The sequence below is a fragment of the Dunckerocampus dactyliophorus genome, chromosome 5 (assembly GCF_027744805.1).
Source record: "Dunckerocampus dactyliophorus isolate RoL2022-P2 chromosome 5, RoL_Ddac_1.1, whole genome shotgun sequence".
Classification (NCBI taxonomy): Eukaryota; Metazoa; Chordata; class Actinopteri; order Syngnathiformes; family Syngnathidae; genus Dunckerocampus; species Dunckerocampus dactyliophorus.
In genome coordinates, this window is record NC_072823.1 from 13,579,879 (window position 1) to 13,602,081 (window position 22,203).

The 22,203-nt window shown below is 40.0% G+C and overlaps 1 protein-coding gene across 6 annotated transcripts in view; it reads right to left on the reverse strand.

Annotated features, from left to right (window-relative positions):
* Positions 1-22,203, reverse strand: part of ano3 (anoctamin 3) — a 49,132-nt gene that overhangs the window by 26,526 nt on the left and 403 nt on the right. For 4 of the 6 annotated variants that reach the window (XM_054777679.1, XM_054777680.1, XM_054777674.1 and 1 more), the window contains exons 2-4: positions 4,850-5,056; positions 1,697-1,827; positions 1,023-1,178 (exon numbers count right to left, since the gene is read on the reverse strand). In XM_054777679.1, coding sequence (XP_054633654.1) covers positions 1,023-1,178; positions 1,697-1,827; positions 4,850-5,056 — 494 coding nt within the window. The remainder of the gene's footprint in view (positions 1-1,022; positions 1,179-1,696; positions 1,828-4,849; positions 5,057-22,203) is intronic. The other 2 variants (XM_054777677.1, XM_054777678.1) reach the window with 1 other exon arrangement.

Here is a 22,203-nt window from a genome sequence, read left to right on the forward strand (position 1 = left end):
TTAATGATTGCTGTTTCGTGGTTGACTACGGCCTATTATTAGTCAAAAATATATGTAAGTTATATATAGTATTCTGGTCACGAGACATCAGGACTGTTATGTGACATGACCTTAGATTACATTACCTTTCACACTGCATAGGGACCTGCTACTGAGCTAGCAGAGCCAAGCAGACATGCCTTGGCTGAGATTGAGTGGAAAAAAAAGGTTCTCCTCTCATTCCGTGAGGAAGTGGTAAGTTTTTGGCTTTTTTTCCTTCTTCCCCAAGCTGTTTGAAACACTTTAAGTTTAGAATAAGTAAGCTGGAGAGGCTAACCAGTTAGCTCAGGAACTTGGGATGCTTTCTAAACAGTTCTTTTCATAGATAAGAGTTAGCTAGTTTTTTCGTACCTGACGATTTTGACTGCCCACTTGCAGTCTTCCTCAGAGTTGTCACGTGATGTTCCTGTGACGTGTCATGTCAGCTGATTTATAAAGAGGTTGTGGCTGTCTTCCTGCCAGTGAAGGCAGGTCGGCAGCGCCATCCGACTTCTTTAGGACCACATGCCAGGTGTGAGAGAGTGCTAAGGCTCCCTCGTCTCGGTTTATGGTCCTATGGGCATGTTTCCGAATCTCAATTGCCTCTTTGATCCATCGGATCCATTGGAACTCTGGTCTGTAAAAAGAACTGTTTAGAATGTATGAATGTTATACCAAGTGAACCTCATTGGACTAGCTAGCTATGCTGGCGGCATCTGTTTGTTATGGTCCTGCAGTGATACCGTAGCCTGTGCAATGTGATGTGAAATGTAGAAGTGAGTAATGGGGTGTTATTTCATGTCTACTGGGCTCTAATAATGTTAAAACCCGTATTTAAAATGTCCGTTTTTCTATGTTCGAGCTACGAAAATATTCTGTTAACTAAAACTGAATCCTACTTTGCTGAAATTCGCTGTCTGGAACCAGTTAACCGTGATAAACGAGGGGCGACTGTGTATTACATTCTAGTATCTCTCTTAATAACATTTGAGAATATTTTTTACCTCCTTTTCTAGCATTAAGCCCTCAGCGCGTAAATTTTTCTCGAAGGTGCACCTCTTCTCCACCTGTGGACTGGACTTCTTGTAAACCAGGATATAGTCGATGCGCTTTTTCCCATCCCGGAAGAAGAGCCCAGTTTCATCTGATGGATTCCTTCCCTGTACAAGTGATGAAGGGGGAGAGGCTGAAAGCTATGCAACAACGCTGCATCACAGTGAATGTGGATTACTGAGGATTAGGGGTGTCACAAGATCTCGTGTCAAAACGTGTCGAGATGTCTCGTGGGCACGAGGCCTGGGACGATAATGAATTAATCATACAATAAAGAAAATGACCAAATAAAGAAAATGACCAAATATATTGCCAAGTACATGTGTGTCTGTTTTCCTTGTCCCTCACCTTCAAACAGGCAGGACGAGAGTTCACTCTTGTTTGGTTTCAGCACCTTGGCGCTTTTGTTTCACAGAACAATGGCATGAATGGAGTGAGCCCTGTGCCGCTAGCATACACACAAAGTGCAGTAGTGTGTAAAATAGTACAAAATAAATTAGCAAATTGCAATATATTGTCATATAGTTTTTATGTTTTTTTGTGTTACTTTTTTAAAGTAATGACCAAATCTCGTCTCGTCTCATGAACTGAGTGTCTCGTGACACCCCTATTGAGGATGTAAGACCTTGAGGGAACATGTTCGGGCCTCTACATTGGCCCGTGTGCTGGGTTTTCGGGGCAAAAGTGACCCATCTACTCTGGTTTCACACGTGGAGACCTCAGACTCTTCCGTGTAGTGATCCTTGCCATCCTCTGCTGCACAAACACACACACACACACACACACAGTGCAATCAAGGACACAGCTATTGAACTGACAAACGTATCTGATCTGTGCAGGGTCTTCCTTCTTTGCATGGGTCAATTCTTCCCTTAGTCCACGTGGCAACAGTATGGTATTGGACGTGAACAAAACAATAGCACAAATGGGCGCAATGTTAAGAGACACCTTAATGTAATCTCCTAAATCCATGCTAACTGGGGAGCACATTTACCAAATGTCATTACAAATCTCACTGGTGCACACAAAATATAAAGCAAGACGACCACAGGAAATTGCAATATTTTTAACCAGAAATAAATCTTCATAGTTGTTAAAAATAGAATACACAGTACATGCAAAAAAAATAGATTTGATGTCAATTTTAACACTATTAGATCTTCTACAATTGTGTTAACTCTTAGAACACACAAGGTAGCCATTTCTAGGGCAAGGAATCATATTTAACTTAAACTTGAGTTCAAATGGAAGCTATTAAGGAATGTCAATGTAATGTAAATGTATGATAATAACAAAAATGTATAACAATATATAATGAATACTGAATTATGCTGGTATATGATGATGATTATTATTATATTTATCATGAGTGATTTTAAAAAATATTGAAAATGACTTTAATTTTGAATTTTTCATGCCATTCACAAATAACAGCATGACGCATGACGCATGAAGCTGACGTACTCATTTTATGTCCCTTTGTCTGCATTGCACACACTTTGACATATGAAAAAATACGCATAAACTAAATACAAGTGATACAATATATATATATACATATATATAGTACCTCGCATAACGTAAACCTCCTTTTACGTAAATTCCACTGAACGTAAAGAATTTATGTAAATTATTCGCATCGTATTACGTAAGGAATTCCATATAACGTATGGAACGTATGGAAAGCGTCAAGTCCGTCGACAGAGAGACTAACAGAGTACACTTGGTGACGCCGTCTGGCTTCACGCTCTCATTAGCTGATTATCGGGGCACCGCCTACGCTCTCATCTCATTGGCTGATTATCGGGGCACCGCCTACGCTCTTATCTCATTGGCTGACTTATCCAGCGCGTCCAGTTTGTATGTGAGAGTGTGACTTTGTATGTGAGTTTGTATGTGTCATCGTAGTCGCCCTTAAACTAGTTTGCACGCATTGAAATCTCTTCTTAATTTCTTTACTTTTCTTTGTGTTAAAATTACCATAGTCATGGACCCTAAACCAAGTGTAAGTGAGAAGAAAAAAAGGGAAAAGTTGTCGATCGAAACAAAGCAGGAAATGATCCAGAAGCATGAAGGTGGTATGAAATTAAGTGATGTTGCTAGACTATACGGCTGTTCCCCATCGACCATTATACCTTATTTACCTTATTTTATATTGGAATGTTACTCTACTATGTTTATGCTGTTTTCTTATATTTTCCCACCATATTTGGTGGACTTTGAATATTTTGAAGGCCCAAAGGTGTGAGTTTGGGAAGATCTTGGAACGGATTAGGCTATTTACATGTATTTTACGCTTTGTATAACATAAAATCCCTATAACGTAAAGGTTCTTGGAATGGATTATTTACGTTGTAGGGGCGTCTACTGTATATAAAAAATATGAAAATTACATTTTTCAGAGAGAAAATGTCAATACACAAACAATATGCAATGCAAACATTTTATGTTAATGACTCCTGTACACTGTATTCTCACTAGTCTCCACAGTGATGTCCTGCAACTGGAGAAATGCTCTTCAACAACATTGTAAAGTGGTCATGTGGAACCTTTTCAGTGCCTCAAAAAAACTCCCCAAGCATCTGTCGATTTCAGATTTCAGTTGGCTTACTGTGGATTTTTTACAGTGTGATTGATTGAAGCAAAAAGATACAATTTCAGGCAGCCGTGTCGAAAAGGGAGACATCTCAACTTCTCATGGCTCCTTCCAAAGATGTCTATCTTCTCCTGTTTCCATTGACAGTTATAGCCCTGGTCCCCCTTAGAGCAGGAAGGGGTGTCTTCTTTACCTTTGATCTACGTTCTGGTCTGGTTCCCATGGCAACGGATCCTGCCCTGGTCTTCGTCCGTTGTGCTGGTTAAATACCTGCGAGCACCCCAGCGCGACGTTGACTGTGTATGTGATTGTGTGCAACACTTTAAAGACGACCATTTACACTTGTATCCTGTGCTACAATAAAATAGTGATAAAACAGTTAGCATGCATAATATAAATATCCATCCATCCATCCATTTTCTATACCGCTTCTCCTCATTAGGGACGTGGGGCATGCTGGAGCCTATCCCAGCTGGCTTCGGGCGACAGGCGGGGTACACCCTGGACTGGTCACCAGCCTATTGCATATATAATATATATTCATTTTATCAAGTGTATGTGTGTGCTAGCAAGGGTGTGTGTATTTAGCATGCTAATATACGTATGACTCATTTATTCTTTAAAAACTTAACATTTACAGCTCGAACATTGTGGGGTTTTTTTTCTCTTTATTTCTTCTGTATAGTACCCAAGGACGGCCATACTGGCAGAAACTATAGAGACATGAAAATAGATTGTGATAGACGAAAAATAGAAAATAGAAGTGTTGCAGACTTGATGTGACTGAGTAGCCATTAATTTAATTGTAGTTCGTAGGAGTCAACAGATGTAAAATGGTACTTCACAGATGCTTATAATGACACATAATTTTCAAGTGTTTGGACCACAGAGGACATCATAAGGGAAAAAAAATTACAAAGTTGCAAGTGGATTGTGATTAGCGAAAATGAACACAAATGTAGCTGGTGGAAATGCTGCTAAATAGCTTGCAACCTAATCTTGTTATAATGGTGTATCTTTTGGTGTAGGTGCGACAACGCCTACAAGGGAGGCTTCTACCGCACACGTACACGCTCACACACACACATACACAAGCACACACACATGCACACGCACACTGACAGACAGAGTAAGACAGATGAGTGTTATAACTGCTCCCAGCGATGACATGGGCACACTGACCTGTCTGTGGAGGCAGGATGCTGCAGGAGGTGCTGATGCTCTGACTCAGAACTTCCACCTGGGCTTTGGGCTCTGGGTTCAGAGGCACAGACAGGAAGTGGTTGAGGTTGATAGGATGGGTCTGACTTTGGGCTAGGCAGGGCAGACTGCGGCGGGATGGCTTCAGGCTCTTCTCCTTCAGGATCTCACTGATGCTGGTGTGCATGCCTGGAAGAAGACATAATATTGGTTTGTGAGTTAATTACCTGCATTACACAAACACTACACACAACTGATTACTATGGAACTTTGTGGAGGGATGTTACGTGTGCTGAGTAAGAACATTTTGGTGCACAACTGGATTCACAGCATATGCACTATTATTTAACTATATTATATCTGTTGCATTTAGTGCCCATTACCTTTTATTATTCTTTTTTTGTTTTTAATGTGATTATCTTAAAGTGTTCTTTTTTGTTGTTTTCTTTGTACAGTGGAACCTTGGTTAGCCTCATTAATTCTGAAACTGATGCTAACCGAATCAATTTTTTCCCATAAGAAATAATGCAAATTCAATTCGTCTGTTCCAGAAAGCCAAAAATTTTATCACAAAACACATTTTTTTTGGTTTTACAACTATAGTTTGACATGCAGAAAACAATCTGAAATGCATATAAATACATATAAATGATGGATGAAAGGAATAAATGAACATTTTATTTAACATTTACAAGGGGACATGACCTGTTGCATACAATGGATGCTAAGCTAGAGTTACACAAAACATTAGCTCACAACAAGTACAAATCCAGCTGACCCTTCTTTGTGCAATTTCAGGCGCCCCATAGTTCAAAGTTGTCTGTTTTTTTGTACTGCAGGTGTTGCGCACATCAGTTTGTTTTTTTTATGACCTTGTAATTTACGAATGCAAATGAAATTATCCTCAGTAGCATGTTGACACATCCTGGTGTTATCATGTATTCTGGCGCTCACAGATATGTAATCCACACCCTCCTTGTTCAGGGTTTCCCCTAGGATTTTTGGAAGCTGTGGTGGTGGGCTGCATGGGAGGGCGGACTGCCGCTGCTGTGTCGTGCCTCTGCTGTGATTGCAATTTTTTGTTTATTATGACAAATAATTTTCATGATTTATTTAATTATTAATTTATATAATCTACATATTTTAAAGAGCCAGCAGAACATGAACCGAGAACATTGCAAAACTGTTAATTTAATGGCAAAGTTGCTGGAGCACTTAAAGTGAGAGTCTAAAATATCGAGCCTCCTTGTGTTACCTGACCTATTTAGTCCAATAGTGCTATGTGGCTATTAGTACAAAAGTACAACATTTTGTACTATTTGACACAAACCTAAATTTAATTTGATGCCCGTTTTAGAGCAATATGAATACATGGGAAATTAATTGTTCAATAATATATTTTTTAGTTCAAAATAAAAAATAACAATTTACATTTTCGATTACAGAAATCCTGTATAAACAGTATAAATTCAGAGTTCAGGGTTATGATAGCACAGGTGTATGCAACTTGGGGCACCATTAAATCTACTTTGACAAAAATAAAGGAGAGGTTTGCTATTTGTGTTTTATGTGACTGTCAACATTGAAATTGTACTTTATTTACAAAGCACATCTCCATTCAGTGTGCTCATATGTCATTAAAGACAGGCGTCATGTTTGAATAGAACACTTATAAAAATACAAAGAGGTGAAGCAAATATTCTTTGGTGAACTACTCAACATCAGCTGGCGAGCTGTGATAGCGTCACTATCTTAAAGCTGGACACACTAAGTGTGTATGTTGAACAACTTAGACACATCTAGTGTTTTGAAGACAAGCCAAAAGTATTAAAATGATAACAAGAGAGCAATATTGTTAAGGGCCCTGTCACACCTTAACGATTTAGCCAGCTTACACCAACATATGAAAAATTTGGCCAATACGCTGGCGTACGTCGAATAAGTTATAGGTAAGTTTTGTATATGTTCACAGCACGCAGAAGCATGCCGGCATACGTCGTAGTACGTCTAAGTCATCCAAAAATTTTGTGCCTGCATAAAACTTTTCAACGTATGTCAATGCATGATTTATACGTCCCGCATCCGCGGGCAATAAGTTATGCAATAGTTGACGCCCGTTCACACACGTTATTTGTAAGTTACGTACAAGTCGTAATACGTCAACATACCTTGAGACAGAACTGTCTTCTTGGCGAGGGGAGATGGAGATGGAGGCTGTCGTGTTTGCATTTGCAGGTAAGTTTGCAGCTTGACCAGTAGAGGGTACTGTGACACTGGGAATGGAACCAACTTTTTTTGATTTTCTATCAACTTTATTAATGCCTTAGCAAGTCACAAATCCATGAGTGGTAGCGTATGCAGCCTACACCAGAGGTCTCAGACTTGCGGCCCCCGGGATGATAGTTTGCGGCCCCCGTCTTAATATGAAAGATTAATATTCGTGTGGCCTGCAAGTTTGATATGAATGACACTTGTCGTGTGCGGAGCTGAACGAACCAATCACGGTGAGGTATATGGCTCTCGAGGGCGGGACCTCGGCCGGGCAGTACGTCCAACGCCTCACCGCCTTGACTCGTTCGCTCGCTCATTCATTCATTGGTCAAGCTGCAAACTTACCTGCAAATGCAAACACGACAGCCTCCATCTCCATCTCCCCTCGCCAAGAAGACAGTTCTGTCTCAAGGTATGTTGACGTATTACAACTTGTACGTAACTTACAAATAGCGTGTGTGAACGGGCGTCAGTGATCGCATAACTTATTGCCCGCGGATGCGGGACGTATGAATCATACGTTGACATACGTGGAAAAGTTTTATGCATGCACAAAATCTTTGGATGACTTAGACGTACTACGATGTACGCCAGCGTATTGGCCAAATTTTTCATACGTTGGTGTAAGCTGGCTAAATCGTCAAGGTGTGACAGGCGTTGGGCGTTGGGCATAAATTGTGAACACCAGCAACACGCTACGCATTCGTTGATATAAGTTGTCTATAAGTTAGAGAAACATTCTATATAAGTTACTAATACGTCATGTTTATGCCGAACTCGTTATGAATACGCTATGTATACTGTACGCCCAAAATTGAAAAAAAAAAAAAAACGTCGGCAGTTCAACGTATGCCATCAAAATGATCACGTCAGGCATGCGCTGCCTAAATCGTCAAGGTGACAGGGCCCAAAGTGAGACTTTAAAAAACTAAGCATGTACTCCATGAACGTGATAGCCACTTGTAACTCGCCGTGGGACAAATACGAGCTAGCTAGCTGCCACCAGAAAGGCAGTGAGAGCCAGGCAAAATGTGTAAACAAAGATGCCAGAAGTCGGAATGAGATTGAAATGTGAGTGATCACAAACACTGGCTAACTCGCTAAAGACACCAGCCACCGTGCAAACCAATACAAACCAAGATTTATACTTCCGAGCTGCTGCTGTTTTGTTAATAGTAGTGATGTCATGATATTTGGTAAGGACAAATATACAGGTACAGTTTGTCAAATCCAAATTTGCTTGAGTTGTTGCTCATACCTCAAAGTATGCACAAACTACATTTAAAAACTAATAGATGAGTTGACTTTATTATTAGAAAAACTATAGTTTATTATTATTATATTGAATTGTTTATCATTAACTATCAGTAATTGCTTAGTCATGGAGAAAGGGCAGGATTAAATAAACTCTACTTCTACCTACTCCTATTCAGACGTGTTGAATTGTGCAAGTGTCAACATGTGATGCTTCACAATGTAACTTGTTAATGAAGCAAATAAACTATTACCATTTTCTCCCATCATCACATAACCTTAATACTCCCTAAGTAGCTTTCACACAGATAAGCAAAAAAAGTAATGTGCACCACTAATATTTTTTCACTTGTGTTGTCTTTTGCCATTCAAGCCGCAACAGAAGTACTCCCACCTGGCAAAGAATTAAAATTGGGACAATCCTGGTCGTTGTTCATGTTGGGTTATGATTTTTTGGTTTTGTTTTGCAAGTTGTGTGCGGATTCACAATAACGCTTTTTACTGTCTTATCCTTGTCAATGTGCACATTACTGTTAGTAGAAGCTTGTACAATTTACCTGCTGCTGTAATAAACATGTTGGAAAAAGTAATACTTGCCGTGTCAGATTTCCAGAGCTATATGACATTTCTAAAAAAGAATATAGAGATGTAAAGAAAAAAAGAGTGAACATATCGGGTAAGTTTACATTAATTTACACTAACATTTATGTAAGTTTATCTTCAATAGTAGCAAGAGTACACCATCTACACTGTCCGCTTTTCCTCCTCTGACCTACTTTGATACCCCCAAATTCTCTCCACATCTGACAACCAATCAAAACACTAATTGGAGACTCGTACAATTTATTCTCAATGTGGACGCCTCGCCTCCCATGTGCAGGATTTGCTGTGCGTTGGCGATGATTTTCGCCAATCGCAGTTGTTTGTCGCCTCCTGTGTGTGTGCCCATTACAGTTGCCCGTTAGAGTGGTGTCAACAATGAATAATAGGAGAGTAAAGGTGAGTACAGGGGTGTTATTTCATGTCAATAGTGCTCTAATAATGTTAAAAAACGTATTTAGAAAGTTTTCTATGCTCAAACTATCAAAACGGTCCATTTATTAAGATTAAAACCTATATTGCGGAAATTCATTTAATGCGGTCGGGGTCTGCAATGAATTAAAATGATCAACCAAGGACGACTGTAAGTCTGTATTTCACTTCAGTACAGCCACTATAAGGCACTTTTAGTGCCATTCAGTTTTGTTCAAGCCACTTTGACAATGTTGGCTGAATACAGGTGAAATGTCAGTTGTTCCTTACGTCACAAAATGCGTTCCCATATTTACAAAACACAAAGGTTTGAGTGAATTTACACGTACGAGATACACACTAAGTAAGTGAATCTGTCAAACAGAACTTCAAAGGCCCAGGAGATAAAATGGAATTAAGTGAAGAGAGTTGGGGGATGGATGGATGTTCTTCATCCATTTATGAGCTACTGTGATGATGATGTTGTCCTTCATGGAAGAGGTGCATTAAATGCATCAGCAGCGCTCTTCCATCAAATCACATGGCAAACACAGGCAAAAATAAACTCCATACAGTACATACATTAATGCTGATGAGACCAGCTTAACAAAAATTTAATAACATTAATGCTAGTCAAGGCTCTTTTCAAGGTCAGTTTGGCTACAAAAGAACACTATGTGTGATTTGACAACATTGTTAAATGGAAGATGAGAGCCAGCAATGAATAGCCAAGAGAATGTGCAGAGGCTAATAACCATAAAGCAATGGGAACAGGTCACTGTAACCAACACCTTTACATTAAAGCAATATGGATCCTGACATATTTATTCATAAGACCAGGCTCTATCTTTATAATGAGAACACTGCATTCTTTCACCTCCGGTGAGTGAGTTCTCTCTGTGACCTTCCTGGCATGTTCAGCTGGATTGATAATTCTCGCTCTGCATCCCGGGGGCTTCCACACAGCCACAAGCGGTGTGATAACTCATTCTCATGGTACTGATCTCAGTGGGATTCTCCAGTGCGGTAGCATGAGAGGTTGTGCCAGTTTTGCCAGATTGTGAACACAAGGACCCAAGGGCCCACTGATCATACAGATTATTTTCTCTGCAGCTCTCTGATATGAAATGAGTAAAAGTGGGATCGTCTGATAAAAACTTCATGATGAACATTTCAGAAACTGCACAATTATTTTTGCTTGCCATTTACCACAAACTGATGAGCATGTATTGAACAAAACATTTGCTACATGACAGATTCTTGACTTTGATGTTTCATTACCAGACTTATCAGTTTCAATCTCAACAACTATGAAACTAATTTGATATAAACTTCAGTATTTTAAGACTAATGTGCCAGATATTTATAGCATATCTTCAAATAGTGGGCTCTTCTCAAATTGTACAATCAACCTGAGCAACGCTGAATGAGACCAGGAGCATGGACTAGGCCCACAGATGGCCCTCATAAGCCCACAACCTCCAACGGTAGGTACAGAAGGTTTGTGGGTCCCCAAGGAACAACATCAGTCAGTGTAGAACCATCTCGCTGATAAGCGTCAAAGGCAAGATTTTCATCAGTATCTTATCATGATGCCTAATAGATTTCCTTCTGAAGAACTGCTACAACGACACCTCTGTTTAGATGGGTGGACTCCTTGGAGCGCTCGGCAGTTTGGAACACATGAGTGTGGTGACACAACTCATCACAAAGGCCTGTGAAGGGAAAGGAGATCACACTCTGACTGGACCAATGCAGACGGCTCAATACCTCAAAAGTTTGTTGAGCTCGCCCTTCAACAACATCATGGTCCCAGAAAACTCACAGACCATATTGTGGAATACTAGAACAACTTCAAGCTAGGAGTCACTGTTGGGTCGGGTACATAAGACTGAAACCGACTTGAAAAAGGCATAATAACAGGCTGCACCATCTCAGTCATATATTTTGCCCCATTAACATGATAGCCAAGTCAGCAGAGGTGGCGTGCAGAAGACCCTTGGCAAGATTAGAAGTACGTCAGCCCCCAATAAGAGCCTTTATGCATGACCTGACTGTTACCACCACATCTGTCTTGGACAGTAGATGGATTCTCCAAGGTCTAGTGAAGCTCATCACCTGAGCAAGGATGAGCTATAAGCCAGGATAAACATGGTCTCTAGTGCTCAAGAGGGGACAGTAGTGGACAAGTTCCCCTTCTCAATGTCTGGAGCCGTCATCCTATTAATCTCAGAGCAGCCAGCTAAGAGCCTTGAGAAGAACTTTGACTCTCCCGGTGTATTCAGTATCCATAACAACAGTTGTTGTCAAAAGTGTCACCTTGTAATAACATCAACTGGACTGGCCTAGAAGAATAAAAGTCTGCTTGTTTGAAAAAAAAACAAACAAAAAACTTTGCAACAGAAGATGGTGTTTACTTTCTTTCCATAGAACTCCCACACAATAAACACACCAAATATTCCCAGAAGGCCGCAGTGAAATGTGCTCCAGGTGGTCAAATATTCTGCAAGGCTCTACATGTCTGAGATGACACATCAGAGCTGAGCACAGTTAATGGCACTGCAGGGGAGAAGCTCGGTGATCCCAAAAGGATTCTCAAAGTCTAAAATAGATCCACAAATTGGAGAGGGTTGCTGTTGTGTTGTATTTTAGAACTTGTGTAGACAACAAAATGGGTACAAGAATGAATAAAGCTTTTGCCTTTCGTACACCCTGAAGACATTGGGTCAAGTCTAGATAAATGTATACACAAGGTTCATGGAATGTGAAATGTTGTGTTTAATCTCAGTGTGGGCCGGCTAAATTAATCCTGTGTGTGCTTAGACTGTGACAGTGACGCCACATGGGATGGAAAGAAGCTAAAAAAGGCAGGCATACTTACAGTACATTTAAAAAGATAAAGAGATTGGGAAGAAATGAGTTGGTGTGGGAAGAAACGCCTCACACCCAGCAAGATACATGGCCAAACAAGTTCAATAAAAAATATTCACACATCCAAGGGAGAGCTGGACAAAGGTCAAGATCTGGGATTTGGATCCTTTCTGTGCAGCCTGCGCATGTCAGTCTTGTGATTTGAGATTAAAAGGATTCATTTTTAAGTGGGGATGACAATTTATATAGGAACAAGCACTGTGCGTAAAAATGGAAGCATTTTTATGGGAAGGCTGTCTTGGATGTGCTCCTTACTTCCCTGTTGATTTTTTCTGCAATAAAAAGGCAGCAAAATTCACAACATGATGAACCGGTTTTGTGTGATTCATGTATTTTATGGTCATTCAGTAAGAAACTTGCAAAACAACATTGTTTTAATAAATAAAACCGTCAAGAGGACTAAAAACAAGTCTTAACTCATGTGCTGGGACTGTAAGAGGCATTAGACATGAAGATATTATCTGCAAGGATGAAGTAGCGAAGAGAGAATTCAGGTCAGTGGGATGGTTCCCATCATGCCTCAGTGTCTATACCTTTAATTAGTCATCTGTGTTTATCTCAAACCACTTGGAGAGTCTCAGTTTTCAACTGAGGAACAACCATCACCTCACATTAGATCGCCAGGTTTTGCCTTTGCATTTTGCTCAGTTACAATCCTCTGAAAAGACGCCTGGATCCTTGAATCATGGCTGCCTCTGCAGAATCACACAAAAACTGCCACTGCTGCAATCACTAAACTTGAGTGATGGGCTGTACCATAGGCCAAGGAGGAATTCAGATATTGGCACATATTCTTCTTGCTTTTTGACGGATGTGAGCGAGACAGAAGGGTGCCATCACTTGTTAATGTGTGGGCTTTTGTGTTCAACCTGATAAAAAAAATGTATTAAAGGCTGTGGCTATTAGCTTCAGCTTCTATCTTGTGGTGCATTTATGAAGAAAATACCCCTAAAGCAACTTCTGACAATGGTTCAAACTAGGAGTTGGGGATATAATCCATTCTTTGATGCCTCGCGATGTGGACATTGATGAATATTCATAGACTCATAAATGTCAATAATCAATGCTGACTAAACAAACAAAACGGAACAAAAAGACGGAAAGCAGAAGTGCCACATGGACAGTTTATGGTGGTGCACCTAAGACTCTACCAGTATGGCTCAGCGTAAACTCTGACCCGCACTGTTTTGGACTTTGCTATACAGCAAGAAAATAATTTTTGTTAGATATTCTATGCTCAGGATTTTTGTTTGAATTCAGAAGTCTTTATTATTCATTCAAGAGTTATTATTATTTTTTTCTGTTGGCTATTCAGAATATGCTAAAGTTTGTGTTAATTTTATACATGCTGCTACTGGTGCAATTTATTTTTCCTGCTGGTTCTGTACAATGGGAAATATGCTGGTAGCTGTAACCTTCCAATTATTAAGACAATGGAAGTAAATTAATCCGTTTCATGTTTATTTTAATTGTGGATCATTACAACTATGTTTTTTTTTAGTAGTACAAAGTGAGTACAAAGAATTTATATATAGAACAAAAATTAAGCATAAAAAATTGATCACATAAAAAGATGCATCGATAATCGTTTTATCATCACATTGCAGGCCTCTGAATCGTAATCGCATCGAATCGTGAGGTGGCCAAAGATTCCCAACCCTTGTTCAAACCAGAACCCTAAAACTGTGGCTGGACTCCAAGGCGAGCTACAAACCAAGGCGATTATCATGTTATTGTTATCATAAATACATCAAACAACAATAAAAGTGGTCCCAGTTGTAAACAGGCAATAAAAGACAAAACAAACACATACACACTCTCAGAGAAATTGGACCAAAGCAGTGCAGCAGCTTGTTTGGAAAAGCACTGTTGGAGTCAAGGCTGAAGTGAGGCCACCAGGTTCTTGTGCAAAACTCTTTTCTTAACAGTGACAGTGTGTTTCATCCCCTGCCTGCTTCCAAATGAAAGAACATTGAGACAAATTTGCAAGAACATTGACACAATTGGGCTTCATAAGGAGCAATAGGATCAGTACCATTAGTCCAGAATAGCACTTAATATTCAACGCATATGAATTATCCTTGCGGATCAGGTAAAGATCTTAAACTAGTGCAAGAAACAACATGTGTATGTGTGTGTAAATATATATACACACACGCACACGCACAGTATAAACTGTATGTATACATACAGTATATTTACATACAGTATATGCGTGTGTGTGAGTGCTAGCACTCTTTGTCCACTCACTAGTAGCCCTGCCTCCACTAAGTGGCTGAATGAGAGGAGATGAGGGTTCACTCTCTCCGTTCATTCCACTATAGAACCAATGCGCACAGACAGATGCATAGTGAACCCTCTTGTCATCCAGTCTGTGTGGTACAGAGAAATGACAAATGAGGGGGGGAAATCACTTTTTATAAGACAGGGCCATGTTTTGAAAAAAAAAAACTATAGACATTTAACAACTGTCAACGCGACACCCATGCCCTAATCCACACTGACCAAATTGCCCTGCAAACCGTTTACTTTCAAAATAACATCATAGATATAACCACATATAGAGGCAAGCGGCCTGGCTTGGAAGTCACACTGACATTGGGCCAACTGTGATAATGATGCCGACCTTACTCCCACAGCAACGTCTCATGGGTCACAGACGCAATAGTCAAGAGCCTCCCCAAAGAAAAGAGCCAATTTGCTGCACACTCAGTTGGCAGATGTCGTCTGTGGTGCACGTGCAGTGTGACCGTGGGCACACCTCAGAGCAGATGCCACTTTTTAGTCAAGGTTTAGGTCAGGCTCTATTAGACAATCCTGGCACAACCTCTGGATTGCATCGTTTGAGCCGATTAAGCATCCTCCTTCGCTCTAAATCTCTTTATTTGTCATCTTCTTAAGGCCAGCGTTGCTGGTGATTTTCATGTTGTTACCTGATTTATTTTATCGCGTAAATAAACTGGATGCTGGAACTTGTTTGTATTGTTGTTATACCATACATGGGCATTTGTGATTTGTGACTATTTAAAGCTGCAAAGTGATAAAGCTGATACTTTCCCACTTATACAGAACAAAAGAGGCTCTTTGTTGAGTCACTACCTGCCAATATACAGCACATAAAAAAGAAGCTTAATCTCACACAAGTGATGCTAATTTAAAATAGTAGCTTGTTTAAATAAAAATTAGATGATACAGTCCTCTATCTCAATCTGTCCTCAAATTAATGTCTGCATTTGCAAATCCATCTGCCCGATTGCGTAAGAGCACGGGTGGCCTGCTGTGGACTGTACAAAGGTTTACACACACACACACACACACACACCCCCACGCACACACACACACAGTTTTTATGTTAATGACCATTTACAAACAGGACGGCCCAACATCTTCATAAAAGAGCTACTGAAAAAAGGCAAGTGTTTTGTAAAATGAGTGTCCCATTAGGTTCACAATGAAACAGTGGCCATGATACACATACCTCTAACACCTTCAGTCACATGTCTTGGAAAAATAAAATGTTTGCCTTTTATTCAAATTATCCTTACATTTACTATTAAGGAGGAAGGGGTAACAATTTGACATTAGCTATACAGTCAAACCTGTCTATAGCGGCCACCAAAGGGAAACGGCAAAAGTGGCCGCTACAGGCAGGTGGCCGTTATAGACAGGTTGGCGGCCAGTTTGAATTTGTGCACGCACATATTAACATGTCTGTGATTGGAGGCTTGTTGTGTTTGCAGATACATATAATTATACTGTTACATGTTGACCAGTAGAGGGCAGTGAGGGACTGCGGATAAAAGTTGTAAAGAACAACTAGGCTTGTTATTCTACACCACCCACAGAACAAAGCTGTGCTAATATATATACGGCAGAGTGTCATTACAGCTTTAGTTCATCAGGAAGTGACGGGAAGTGATGGGAAGTGACGGTGCGACGTCACGAGCAGGAGACCTAGGCTGAGTGCTAGCTGTGAGTGTCGAGAGAGTTGGGAAGTGTGTTTATGTTGGCGTGGATGTAAAGTCCTGCAGTGTTCTCCGCTGTTAATAAAGCGATTAAAGTGCATCGGCGACGTGAGTTTCTCCTTCCCCACAACAAGCGGCATTACAGTATTGACCAGTGCACGTTGTCTCACACCAGGAAATAAACGGTGTCACTGTCTGCAACAAGCTCAAAAGAAGACGGCTTTTTTTATGTCGAACAACTGACAGTTTGTGTGGATCTTGTGAATGATTGTGACTGAGCTAGGACTCGGTAATTAAAGTCTACACACGATGGCTTCATTGATTAAAAAACAAAACTTTTTCGTGCATGAAGCTTCTGCTTGAGTCGGTATTTTGGCCGCTATATGCGGTCAGATATTGACCAAAGGATACAAAATGGGTGGCCGCTGGCCGCATTAGACAGGTGACCGCTATACACAAGGCCTATAACATGTAAATTTTCCGCGGGGGATTTTTCAGTGGCCGCTATAGGCAGGTGGCCATTCTATACAGGTGTAAGTCAAGTTTGACTGTATTTACATTTTTTTGTTGGACATGTTTTAAAAGCAATTGGGTTATTGTGAGATATTGTTAAGCTTTCAATCTCTGCACTTTTGAGGATGATCAATGGAAAATTGGACCCAGAAAAGCACTGACAAGCAGAAGGTGAATAGTGACCTGATCTTTGCTACTTTTGGCCAACTGATATTAGATGACTGACCTTGGACCTCAACTGCTATGCCCATCTTGAGTCGGCTCTAACTCTATAAATAAATTAGGTTCTTGCAGCTATCCAGGACAATACATTGCAGAATGTTCACAGACAATTCAACTTGCAGAAAACTGAGAAGGACCATGCACCTCATGATCTGACCCTTGTCCCATTGGATGTTACTCACAAAAATAGGGTTCCATATAAAAGAAAGACATTTTTATTTTGGACAAAAATCTCAGAAAAAAAGACGCAAGATTGCAACCCAGAAGAGGTCTGATAAGGAACCTATTTTGTGGTTGACTATGACCTATTAGTAAAAAAAAAATATTGAAAGACAAGTGATATGTAGTAATCTGGTTGCTAGGGATCAGAAATGTTACACTGATGGGCCATCCTTTGATTACATTACCTTAACATTGCATGAAGTCAGCCATGGCACATCTGATATGACAGAGTGAAAAAAAAGTTCTCCTCCCATTCTGTGTGGAAGTAGCAAGCTTTTGGATTCTTACTTTGTCCTTCTTCCCTACTCCGTTTGAAACACTTTAAGTTTAGAACAAATAAATTGGAGGTTAACTAGTTAGCTTGTTAGCTTTCTATACGCTATGAGCGGTCATTTCTTATGTCCCTGCAGTGATCCCGTAGCCTGCGCTTAGTGTTGCACAATGTGGTGTAAACAAAGAATAATAGGAGCGTAAAAGTGACGATAGGAGTGTTATTTCATGTCTACAGGGCTCTAATAATGGTAAAAATCACATTTAGAAAGTCATACACAGGTTTTCTTTGCTCTAACTATGAAAATATCCTGTTCATTCACTTAACGCGGCCGGGTCTGCAACCAATTAACCACAATAAATGAGGGACTGTAGAGTGGAGTACAGTAAGCTTACTGTACTAAAAAGGGCTATTTTAACATCATCTGGACACATGTGAAATTTGCATGGCAGGATATTGGCTTGTGCATGCAGTTCACAACACTGGTGCTGCACATCATCGCCCCATAGTATTTTACTTTGTTTACCACATTTAGCTCTTGGTCAGACATAAAAAATGAAAGAAAATCTTGCTTCTGATCCTCCTTGGTTTTAGAAATCATGAATACACACTTTTAAGAGTTCAATTTGATGTCATACTGCATACCATAACTTGCACAGACCCTGAGCAGTTGCTGTAAGGCAAAACTATAACGAAACAGAAGAGATGGTTAGCTATACCACACCATACACGCTTTCAACTGTTTGGAAAGATCTTCCATATACAGACTGAAGATAAAAATTTTTTGTTCAGACAAAATATTTAAAATAAATACGCCTTTTCTATAACTTATGTTGCATATTGCAATATTTATCTTCTTTTGCACAAACAATGTTTATTTGTGAAATGCACCCAGTGGCATCACAGTTAAACAACTATAATGTGTCCAATCATTACACAACACGTGACCTGACAGTTTGAGGGAAGAACCGCTGCCAATATTGGTATTGGTAATGAAGTCCTAGACAATATCGGTGTATTGTATATCGGTAAAAAGCCAATATTGATATTTATATATAATATATATGGGTAACTTCCATTATGTCATATTTTCTATATGACTGGTTTCAAACAGACAGCAAGGAAGATTCCACAATGCAGATTTCTTTATTCTCAACCTCAGACAAAACAAGCCATGGTCTCATACAATTAACCATCTAAATCTTGCAGAAAACCCCTAGTTTATAATTTCATTTTCCATTTCTTTCTTGTTTTCTTGTTTCTTTTCTTGAATAAGGAAATTAAAATATACCTAATTAACAGTATAAATTATGTATACTTTCTTTTCCTTTTAATAAGGAAAGCATTGTGATGCTGCGTTTTCTTCTTCTTACGGGTGGCAGGAGTTGAGTGGCATCCGGCTTTGAGGCACATCACTGCACCTACCATGTTGGAGTGTGGTCCAAAGTTACAAACATTATACGGCCACCGGATCAATCCGATCTCATGCCGCAAGACGATATTATCCAATCTTCCAAATACAGAAGCTGGATCCCGAATCTGAAGATGGGATCGGATCATCCCTAGTGAGTGGATGTTGCACTGCCCCTTCAATTCGCCATTATACGAGTTAGCAAGCAGCATTTACCTCTCTTAACTCTGGCATGTGCTACGTAACGCGCTGTTAATGAATTGATTTGCGGCATAAGTAAATACATGCAAACAAGATCCTATCATTGGCTGGACAGTGTTCGTCATTGTGTTACATGTTGTCGCCACTTGTTGTTCCCTGTCACTCACTGAGTTGCTTTGCAGAATGGTACAGAATACAGTAAATTGTGTGTTGTGTTTATTGTGTTTGTTTCATTTACTCTTCAGGTCGTATGTTGTGCGCTGCATGGATTTGCTGTGCGCTGAAAACGCAAAAGCAGTGTGCGATTGCGCATGCACGCAACTTAAGAGGGAACATTGCTTTCAACCCTTGCATACTGTATATCCCTATTTTAATGACTGACCATAAAGCATTAGGACTAATGATGATGGAGATCTAATTGAGGAATAAAAGCATCTTTGCTATACAATTTTCAGCTCGAAGCCTTTTAATGCCTTGATGTGATGTTGTTGATGCCCCGGTGTGAGTGCAGCATATCTAAAGTCTACTTAGCTGTGAGCTAAAATTATTTTGTCATTGATTTAAATCAGGCACTTAGCACTCACTCAACTATTGAGTGGGGGCCGTCAAAGGTCCAAGTAAGCTTTTCTCGGAAACTCATCAAGTCCTATATTGTCTATTATTGCTTTTAATGTAACAAAGAAATGGTCAAAATTAGTGCCAGACATTCATTATCAAAAGAATGCGGGAGCTATTAAGAGTTGACTGTATGTAATTACTGTATGTATCATTATTTATTATAAATGATTACATCCTAGGCGTGTCACGAGATATTCATGAGACAAGATGATGCATGAGGTTGGGTATACGAGAACGAGACAAGACAAGATTTTAACATTACTCTTAAGAAAAGTACAATGAAAAGACATAAAAAATATATGACAATATATTGCAGTCTACTAGGCCTGTCACAATAATCGATAAAACGATTAATCGAACGATAGAAAAAAAACAAGGTCGATCATTTTGACGCCTTGATAAATTGACATGTACATGTAAATTGTTCCATTTCCTCGTCTTGCTACACTACAGCACACAGGCTGGATGACAAGAAGGGTTCACTCTGCGTGTGTCTGAGCGCAATGGTTGTATAGTCAAATTAAGGGAAAGAGTGAGCCTCCTGTCAGCTATTCACCGTCTTTGTCACAGTGCGTGCAGGTGGGGGCTAGCTACGTAGTGATTGAATAGTGCTAGCTAGCAGTTAGCAAGCAAACGCTAATATGAATGAAAGCACAAAAGCTGTAGTTTCTAAGCCGAATACCACAGTTCCAGTGTGGATGTGCTGTGGGGCATTCGTCCCGGCGGTTGGCGCTTGATGGGGCGTTTGATTGGCGAAGTGAATGTTTAGTGCCGGGCGGCGCGAGCTGGCGATACCCAGGGTATGTGAAGTGGTGACTCCCTGTGATTCGTAAGTGCTATAGTGGGCATCTTCTGTTCCTCACACATACACTACACTTGAGTACCATCTAGTGGCTCAAATGTGACATGACACAGTGATCGTTGAATGACAAACTTGATGATATGATGATATGGTCTAAAAAAAGGTCAAAATGATCAATTATCCTCGATAATTTATAGCACGATTATCGGCCAGAAAAATGTGTTATTTTGACAGGCCTACAGTCTACTAATTTAATTTGTACACTCTTCTGCACTCTATGTGTATGCTAGCGGCCCCACCTCCACCCACTGAGACAGAGAGACTGTGACTGACAAAAAGGCTCATTCCGTTCATGCCGTTGTTCTACGAAACAAGCCAAGCACAAGCCAACACTGAACTCACAGTGAGCTTGACACACAATGAAATGAACTAGGGGGTCATTAGACAGAACACTGTCTACACTACCTACAATCGCCGTGCCAACACAAAACTGACAGCACAACATGTAACAGGTACGTATAACAACTATGTTAACTCTAAGCATGTAACTTCAGCAACTTTTTACAAAATAAGTACTGCATAGCATGCTGGGAGCCAGCATCACTCCCAATACTTGATGCCACCCAGCCTCACCCAGACTCTACCTACAGCAGCCCCCAGGTAAATTGAGTTTGAGACCCCTGTACTATGGTTGTAATGACTACGACTAATGTTTGTGCAATGGTTCTGATTGCGTTTTCATCTTCTCACATTTTCTTGTTTTTCACCCTCAGGCAGATCTCTGGTTTTCATGTTGTTTTCACCTCTAATGCAGTCTATAGACAGGCAAAAACTACCTTATCCTAGCCAATCCGAATCTCAGCATTCAGCACTATTTATTGATTGAAAAAACAATGTAATAGGACACACCTGGGCAACAAAACACACCTGTCGGTCACATGTCCAGTACTGGGTGGGTGGGTTCAAAATGGGTGGGTTCAAGCAAAAGCTGATATTTTCTAAGTTCATCCAATCTAGATTGAAATACCATCTTAAAATATTTATCTTTTGATGTCAAACCCACATGTTTTCAGCAAATATAAAGGAATTGACCTCGATGGAAATGTACTAACCTACAGCCTCTTCTCAGAAATGTTTAATATTTTAAACTGACCCTGCAGCAGACCTTGATAGCAAGTACACTTCAGTTCGAATTCTCATTGAGGGAACAGGTTTGGAGGGGGGTGTCTACAATGTTCTTACATTCCAAATAATACACAAAGCAATGTCAGTTAGCAACTTTAGGGACCACATAAAGAAAAGCTTGGAACATTTTAACATGATTACAATAACATACACATTTTCTCTGAGCTAGTTTCGTGCAACTTACACAAAATTGCTGGCTTTGATCGAAAAAACCCTTTTATAAATAAAAATAGCTCATAAATGTAACTCAGTGATGAGCTCATCTAGGATTACGCTGTGGGCTTTTGTTAGCACTGATTGAATTGTGCATAAAGGTCATGTGTCTTCTGAGTGCAGCATGCAACAACAATAGCATGCAAAAATTTACCAACTAGAATTAGAAAATAATGTGTCTTTCAATAAAAGCAAATGTAAGGTAAGATACCGTTCAGGAAGGGACTACGAAGACCTGCAATACAT